An 8894-nucleotide genomic window follows, 5' to 3' on the forward strand; every position below is an offset into this window, starting at 1 on the left:
GCCCAGTGCAACAGGGGGCATGCCGTCGGTTACACAGGTTCCCGGCTCGGTGAGCTCTGTCTGAGCGCAGACTGCGCTTCATCATTTCCATTAGCGGCAGCACAACTAACGAGACGTTTACTTACCTATCTATGCTCGGCTACAACACATGCCGTGGACGCTATACAGTAAAATACCACGTTTGCGCCGCGTGCTTGATGTACTAGAACAGAAGGCACCAAAGGATGGAACATTTTCCCTGGAACCTATAGATCAAACCAACGTGTGCGCGCTTACGACCAGATGTTCACAAAGCGGAGGCAATGCATGATGGACGAAGGGCGGGATAAATAGGGGCACTAATGTAGCGAAATCGAGAACAGCGTGTATCAATTGATGCGATACGGGGTGATGGCGAACCGACGGCGAGGTGCCATGAACCTGTAGATGGATGTGTACATATATCTATTGCGCACATGCTAAATGTGCCGACACTGACTGATCAGGTGTTCATGACGCCCGTGCGATCTTTCGACGGACATCTAGACTGGGTGCGTGCGGACACCGCGAGGCAAGGCACGAGAATGGCGATGTGGAACGAGTAGGCCGAGCGGAAACCGCGTGCGTGCAGTAAGTCATCTAGGTGAAGAGGGAAGGAAATCGCATCGTAGACGAGCCAGCCTCTTTTTGACTCTGCCACAATCCATTGATCCATACTAGCACCAGTGACAATATTGACCATGCCGCAGTTGTTTCGAGGCCATACAGGGCGGTCGCTCGGCTTAGGTACGCGACATCGACGTTGAGCAGAGAAAGCGAGCGTTGCTGACGAAGGAGTTGTATGCGCCAGCGGTAATAATCGCCTATGGGGCACATTTATTGACGCAGCTCATCCCTCATACGATGCGTGTGTTACAGATCAAATCCTCGCTCAGCTGTGAAGAGAGTCACCAACCTTTGCTTTTGAATAATTAGATACTTTTAACCTCATGCAAACAGCAGTGGCTCTGCTCGCACTAGCCTCCGTGTCAGTCCTGTAAGTCATACGTCATGATTGCGAGCTCAGGGCAGTATTCATCTCGAATTCGTGGAATTGGGACATCTGCAGCGTCGTGATGCATCATAGACAAAACGGGCGGTTCCTCTCGCAAACACAGGAAGAGATGATCCTCATCGGCGCATTTGGAGTATTCTGGTTCGGTGAGTTCTCATACGCTGTGAGACGTACGGGTAGAAAGATGCGACTGTTCACAATGTGTTGATGCAATAGCCGTCATGATTGCATGGAAAGCCCTGAACCAAGGCGCGCCTGGGCCAAATGCGGGGAGTGGGGTGTCACTGTCAGATACGACGCGAGCAGCGCGACAGAACGGGAGAAAGATGGAGCCTGGATTCAGGAGTGGCCGGAGAACGTACCCTTGTTCCAGCGACGCCGTATATTGCGTAGTGGAGGAGTGGGATTGGTTTTGAGGCAAAAACACGACAGCGGATGTTCAAGACGCTGGAATCTATTTGAACGGGTTTGAGAGCGCAGGCGCAACTGGTTTGTAATCTGTAGTTATCGACGCACATATTACAAGTCATCCTCCATAGGATCAGGGAATAACGTGAGCCAAGGGTAGCCGTACGTAAAGACCAGTTGGCATACGAATGAAATGTACTTGGGAATGACGCTGACGAGCGACGAGATCTTGGACAATGTCCGAGCTTGGTAAAAGAAACACACCGCAGCGGCATGAGACATGCGACAGCGGACAGGCTCACAGATAGGCTGAACGTGACGGCCTCCTCATGAAACGGGTTTAGCTGCGCCTCAGTCCTCCAGAAACCCAGCATTGCCCATTGGAGGTCTATATAGGACAAGATCCGTGATATGGGTAAGCTACCCGACGATCCTAGGCAAAGAGTACGACATTTGGCGGCGAGGTGAACTGAGGTCGCGGACCAGGGCGAGTCTCCCGCTGCCCCGAAATAGAAACTCGGAAACTCCGGAGACACCCGCCGCCGTGACGGAGACGATATCCGGAGCGATCGACTCAGCCATATTCGCTTTCAGGCGGTGGCGAAGCACATTTACACTAGCCCTTATCCTCCCCATTACCCCCCTCCGTCCTGTCCAACTCGCCGCTTAAGTGCTCATCACCATCGCTGTCGCCCGCTCCTACCGTATTCACTCCAGAACTCACGCATCATGATAAGTTTCATTCTACCGGTCTCTCAGTCCCAGCTAACAACCTCTGCGTATTCACAGTATGCCAGGCAAGCGTCGTATTGAGACGGACGTCATGAAACTGTGAGTAGAGCGTGCTTGCTGGCACAATCCAGTTTTGGCACAGGATTGAGTGGTCGTTTGGTTCTAGGTTGATGTCCGACTACGAGGTGAACCTCGTGAACGATAGTATGCAAGAATTTTATGTTCGTTTCTACGGGCCTGCAGAAAGTGAGTGCCTTTCTACCGAGTCCATCTGTATCCTGAGTGTTTCGCAGCACCGTTCGCCGGCGGCGTCTGGAAGATTCACGTAGAGCTACCCGATCAATATCCGTTCAAGTCGCCTAGCATCGGATTCATGAACAAGATATTCCATCCGAACATTGACGAGCTGTGCGTATGTACGGTTACATCGTTAAACCTGCCATACTAATAAGTGTCCATTGCACCATAGCAGCGGCTCCGTATGTCTGGATGTCATCAACCAGACGTGGTCGCCTATGTTCGGTAAGTGGATGGATATGCATGATTAACAACCGCCGATCCGCAGCTTATGTGTTGCTGTAGACATGATTAACATCTTTGAAGTCTTCCTGCCACAGCTCTTGCGTTATCCAAACCCGAATGATCCACTGAATGGCGAGGCAGCCGCGCTGCTTATGCGACATCCAAAGGAGTATGATGGCAAGGTTAAGGGTATGCATATCATCTCCCTATAAACTATTCCTTTAGTGCTCATGCGCTGCAGAATATGTACAACGTTTTGCAACAAAGGAAGCTGCCGACGCCGCATTAGAAAAGGAGGATGAAGACGGCGAGGACGATGAGATGAGCGATGTCGGCAGTATCAGCGAGGACGAAGACGGCATGGAGCCTTAAACATCAACCTGCCCGTGTCGCTTCGTCGCCACTTGCTGTCTCAGTTATTCGCATGGATCGCTTGTATGTGTTCTCTCATGGTTACCACGCTGATGTTATATAGCACGAACCCTTCGTTCCACTTTCCTGCTCACAAATTGGTGTATGTATTGCTGCCCATTCCCTTCCCCTCCGTAGCTGTCTGTAAATCATCTGTACGAACTCCTATCGCTGCCGTTTGAGGGCAATGTAGATTCCTGCTCAACACAATGAATCGACTTTACGAATTCCAATGTGGCAACGATGCGTGGGTGTGCGATTACCCTAAACGCGCGTGGTGCGATGATGTGGTTGGCATGTTACATGCAAAGTGCAGGACACTCCAATGCTCAGCTTGGTGCTGGTGTTGCCTCAACAGGCTGTATTGGCTGTACCAAGTCACTGACTTTCTTCTGAACTTCGGTCGCAGTCTACAGACGACCGAAGCGGTTAGTAGAGTAGTCCTATAGTTTTTGATGCACTGACCTTGATTAAAGAGTCAATCTGAGCCTTGACATTGTCCATAGTGGTGAACTTGGTCTTGCTCTCCTTGAGTAGATCTTCCTTCTCTTTCATGAGCTCCTTATGCCTCTGCTCTAACCTAGGATGTATGTTGAGAGGACACAATGGTTCTGGGAAAAATTAGACACACCTTTGCCTTTCGGCGAGTTCAAAGCTAAGACGATTCAGCATCAGTTGGTGTTCGTCCGCCAAAACATCCGGGGTTCGTGCCTCCTCTGGAGCAAGCTGAGTAAATTCCTCTACAGAGTAGAGCGGGATGTCCTGGTACACCGAGCTGTGGACGGTGTTAGAGCGCGTACGGTTAGCTGGTGAATATAAACGACGTACGCGAACTGGCGACACTTGTCAATCTCCCGCTCTAGATGACGCTTCTCGTACAGCAGGTTTTGTAGCCAAAGGTGGGTCTGATCCATGTCATGGCGGGCATCTGCAGTAGTTTGCTTGTGTGCGCGGGTGACAGTATTGGCAGCGCGGTTGAGGGCTTTGAGACGGGCAAACAGGGCGCCGGCGTGGATGTGGACAACGGTAGGGTCGTGGTTGAGGTAGGAGGAGGAAACGAGGTCGCAGAGGCTGTCGACGACGGCGTCGGAAGTGGGAGGGAGAGTGTGGGTGGCGGGGGCGTCGGGCATGGTGGCGGCAGAAAGGTCGGGGGCGTGGGAGGACCCGGTGAGCGGCGGGGGTCGGCAGATTGCGGGCCGAGCACGGGATGTCTGGGTTGCATCATGCTGATGGTCATAATCATCGGACATGGGATTCGAAGCTGCTCGTTCAGCAAGCGCTCTCAATAATCTCCCTTGATAATCCCCGACTCTTACACCTTACTCCCACCGTACGCGTCCTCCTCTCTCTCTTTCCACTCACCATCTCACTCCTTCGACCCAACAGTCTCTCTCGAAATGACCACTCGTCCGCGCGCAATGTCGGGCACCATCCCCTCCATGGAGACAGCCCACGATGAGCTCAAGGATAACACAATCATCATCGGTGCACTTGATAGTCCATCGGAATACAGTATAGTGCTAACACGTCCCAATTTTACTTGCAGTACTCGGCGCGTCAGGGGATCTCGCGAAAAAGAAGGTGAGTGATCGTCTCTCGCTCTTTGCGGACTGTCTACAGTGGAGGCTGTTCCTATGGTCGCGCGCGCGACTCTCGTCCATTTCGACCATGACCTCTAGCGTCCAAGGACAAGTCAGATTGCTGCTGCCTTTTTTCTGTTCGGCAACTGAGCATCATAATATGTCATGATAAGGGCTCCATCATGATATGCATGTTAGGAACCGTCGGGCCTCATTGCTCACTGTCGTGAGGGGTAGCATTAGCGACTGAGTGTTTCTTGTAGATGCACTGCCGGACTTGCTATAGGCCTTGCTCATTTTAGTTCCAGTTTCTTGCGTTTACGTGCGGGATTCCGAGGATTTGCCAGAGGTCACCGTGGGACGGTCGTACCGCTATACTGACATCTCCCTTTCTCACCTTTCTTGATGCTCTCGCTCTCACACCTTTTGTCATGTTCTGATTTCGATCACAGACATATCCTGCTCTCTTTGGGCTCTATCGCATGGGTTTCCTTCCGAAAGGGGTTCACATCGTGGGGTATGCGCGGACAAAAATGGACGATGCGGAATACCACAAGCGAATCACCGCGTATATTAAGAACCCTAACAACGATCCGGAAGTGTCTGCAAAGCTTGAGGAGTTTAAGAAGCTTTCCACGTACATTTCTGGCGGGTACGAAGATTCACCGTCCTTCGCGAACCTGAACAAGCACCTCGAAAAGATCGAATCTAGCTACGGGGTGAAGGAACGCAACCGTGTATTCTACCTCGCGCTTCCGCCCAGTGTCTTCATCCCTGTCGGACAACATCTCAAGGAGCAATGTTACGTTACCCCTGATGTTGGCAAGTGCCGTATCATTGTGGAGAAGCCGTTCGGAAAAGACCTCGACTCATCCCGCGAGCTCTTGGGTGCGCTCAAGCAGCACTGGACCGAGGACGAGACGTTCCGGATCGACCACTATCTCGGGAAAGAAATGACCAAGAACCTCCTGGTATTGCGTTTCGCCAACGTCGCGTTCAATGCCTTCTGGGATAAGAACTCGATCAGTAACGTCCAGATCACTTTCAAGGAGCCATTCGGTACTGAGGGTCGTGGTGGCTATTTTGATGAGTTTGGTATCATTCGTGACATCCTCCAGAACCGTATGCATCTGTTTGTCTGAGATTGTTTATGGTGTTGCTTACGGTTTATCATCCAGATCTATTGCAAGTACTGAGTATTCTTACCATGGAGCGCCCTGTTTCGTTCGCTGCCGAGGACATCCGTGACGAGAAGGTGAAGTGCTTGTTTTCATCTTCTATCGCGTATTGCTCATCGTTGAGATAGGTCAAAGTCTTGCGTGCAATTCCTCCTATCGAACGAAGTGACACACTGTTGGGACAGTATGTGGCTGCGAATGGCAAGCCAGGGTATCTCGATGATGATACCGTTCCCCATAATTCGGTCTGTCCCACGTTCGCTGCAACAACGCTGTGGATCCACAACCCAAGGTGGGAGGGTGTTCCCTTCATTTTGAAGGCAGGAAAAGGTGCAGTCTGTCCTATTATAGGGGAATATTCCTCACCTAGTTCGTATACTAGCTTTGAATGAGGCGAAAGTAGAAGTCCGGATACAGTTCAAGGACGTAACAAAAGGTATCTTTAAGGATATTTCGCGCAATGAGCTCGTTATTCGGATTCAGCCATCTGAGGCCGTGTACCTCAAGCTCAACACGAAAACCCCTGGTCTACACACTCGTGCAATCCCAACGGAGATGGACCTTACGTATAAGCGGCGATTCGCGGAGGCGGCGATTCCAGAGGCTTATGAGTCTCTTATTCTCGATGCGCTCAAGGGTGACCATTCCAACTTCGTGCGTGATGACGAGCTGGATGTTGCTTGGAAGGTGCGCATATCAATTCCCGATTTCATAGATCATATCCTTAGTTCTCGGTAGATCTTCACTCCTATCTTGCACTGGATTGACGGCAAGAACGGCCCGGCTCCCCACCCAGTATCGTATCCGTATGGTTCGCGTGGTCCGAAAGAGCTGGAGGCATTCATTGGCAAGTACGGCTTCAAACGGACCGTGGCTGAATAGTGAGCTTGGCTTTTGGTCCTTTTTTTTTTTTGCGAGATTCTAACCTTGACGCCTCTTGTTACTTCTCTTGAAATTAATAGTGAATGGCCGATCACGAATCTCGCGTCATTGTAGTTATCGGTTCGTCCCAGGGTTGAAGGTGAACGTCTTGGCGTCGCTGTACGAATTAAATGCGAAGAAAGAAATGCGCAGGTGCTGAAAGTTGTATTTAGAATTTTGTTGTGCATCTTGTAATCAACTTGTACTGATTGCATCACTACGTCTCGTGCATTGTATGCACCTACTATCATTGCGCCAGTAATGCAATCGCAACAGTAGTGCAATTACTGAACTTACAGCTGCTCCTCCTCTAAAAATACCAATAAATCATATATGATACAAAATACAAGTATGATCACTACTGTGTAGGTTTCGTATGAATGAAAAATACGAGAGTGACTCAAATGCCTCGCAAATGTGTTTTGAGGACTACATCTCAATCAAGAGTGGCCTCGGGTAGGCAATCACCATGTCCGATCGACACAATAACGCATCATGGCCATGTGAAGAACATACACACTCTTATTCTAATTTCTCCGGAATAATCCGCATAGTGATCCCCTCCTGAATCCTGTGTCGAACGATAGCGACTCAAAACTGTGACTTTCAGCCATCATGAATCTTGACTCAGCTGATGGTAGTACAGTAGCGGCGTACTTCGCATAGCTTCGCAGTCCAGCCACTGAACGCCGGGCGGACAAAGAAAACGGCATGCACACCATTGTGACGGTTGACGTGACGTACCTCGGAGAAAAGTTGCACTACTGTTGCGATTTTATTTTGCTCTCGGTCTTGCTTAATTCTAGACATACTGAGCCTATGAAATTCACGTGTTCACTTTTGAACATTCTGCATCGACTGGTGAAAACTCCGAAACATTCTGGTAAGATTTGCACTACAGGGAGCCCAGATACTGAAAAAGTTGCATTACTGGTGCAATGATAGTAGCAGACGTTTTTTTACGGCAAGATGACATCTTCACACGAGTATGAGAAACAAGAGACTTGACGGACGCTAGGATGCGACACTGAGCATTATGATGAGCTGTCAGCGTGGTGCGCGACAAGGAGCCGTTGGCAAGCATATCAGACAAATTGCTGGGACGATACGAGGATCTTATATGTTTAAGTTCGTACACAGAGTTTGAAATGTTTGAGTCTTAGAGCTCTAACATTCTACAATGCTGTGCGCGCGACAGTGCAACTGTGCGTTTCGTCTCAACCTTTAATGCGCCCCAATCTATGCGTAAACGATGAACGCGTCCATACAACTTCCGGTATCTGATTATGATGCTCCCATCTTGATCAGTGGGTCCTGTCAACCTGTCATCAGTGTTCGTCTGCAGCCCATATAACACGCGGGGGAGGCGTAGCAAGACCGCTCGTTTATCCTTCTGAAGTCTCTCTCACTACATCCTCTTTTTCTGGAGCCTGAGGAAATTCTTATGTCATTGATATCATCGCTGCCGGTAGGGACGGATGATATAGTAGTTGCCTTGCAATAGTATGTCTCTTTCACCTGGTGCTGCGAGAAATCCTGACTATCATCATAATAGTCTTGTGATATATTAATACATCTATCTGTCTGCTGCAAGTTTGCCTTCTGTGATTGTCAAGTGCAATGGTGGTTCTTGACTCATCTTGCCAGTATTCTGTGGCTATGACTATTTATTGACTTTTCATCATAAGTATCAATTTCTCTGGAAGGCAAAACATTCTTTTGTGACTGCCTTGTTCCTCATGATGAGGTATTGTACTTTGTTGACAATAGTCACTACTGGTATGAAATTATATCCTTGGCAAGGTCAAACACTTCAAGTAAGTGACTTACTTTAGTGTCAAAGTTTAGGGACTGAATTATGTGAAGAGGTCAATATATGATAACATGATATCTTGAATGTATATCTGATTCAGCTTATAAAATTTTTGCAGTTGTGAGAAGATAATCAAGGCGGAGCTGGTACTGAATATGGTCCTACTTTTCAGTACTGCCTGTAAGTAATTTGAGATTTGTAAATACTAGGTGTGATGTTTTTTCTATTATAGACTTTGTTGCCTTGCATGTTAAGGGACCTAATGACTGAGGATCAGGAGTTCAACTGTTAACTGG

The 8894-nt window shown here is 49.2% G+C and overlaps 3 protein-coding genes across 3 annotated transcripts; 2 read left to right on the top strand and 1 right to left on the bottom strand.

Annotated features, from left to right (window-relative positions):
* Positions 1 to 2343: 2343 nt before the first annotated feature.
* Positions 2344 to 3067, top strand: FIBRA_04597 (uncharacterized protein; the record flags this gene model as incomplete). Its single annotated transcript, XM_012326388.1, has 5 exons — positions 2344 to 2419; positions 2467 to 2581; positions 2643 to 2695; positions 2756 to 2884; positions 2937 to 3067. The coding sequence occupies 5 exons, from the start codon at positions 2344 to 2346 to the stop codon at positions 3065 to 3067; spliced, it is 504 nt and encodes a 167-aa protein (XP_012181778.1).
* Positions 3068 to 3435: 368 nt separating this feature from the next.
* FIBRA_04598 (uncharacterized protein) lies at positions 3436 to 4356 on the bottom strand (the record flags this gene model as incomplete). Its single annotated transcript, XM_012326389.1, has 4 exons — positions 3436 to 3516; positions 3572 to 3686; positions 3738 to 3881; positions 3935 to 4356. 4 exons carry the CDS (start codon positions 4354 to 4356, stop codon positions 3436 to 3438), a joined length of 762 nt encoding a protein of 253 aa, XP_012181779.1.
* A 168-nt stretch (positions 4357 to 4524) lies between these two features.
* Positions 4525 to 6860, top strand: FIBRA_04599 (uncharacterized protein; the record flags this gene model as incomplete). Its single annotated transcript, XM_012326390.1, has 8 exons — positions 4525 to 4591; positions 4653 to 4687; positions 5139 to 5808; positions 5865 to 5941; positions 5993 to 6194; positions 6247 to 6551; positions 6603 to 6745; positions 6827 to 6860. The coding sequence occupies 8 exons, from the start codon at positions 4525 to 4527 to the stop codon at positions 6858 to 6860; spliced, it is 1533 nt and encodes a 510-aa protein (XP_012181780.1).
* Positions 6861 to 8894: the final 2034 nt, after the last annotated feature.

The sequence above is a fragment of the Fibroporia radiculosa genome, assembly GCF_000313525.1.
Source record: "Fibroporia radiculosa TFFH 294 genomic supercontigs, scaffold3240, whole genome shotgun sequence".
NCBI lineage: Eukaryota > Fungi > Basidiomycota > Agaricomycetes > Polyporales > Fibroporiaceae > Fibroporia > Fibroporia radiculosa.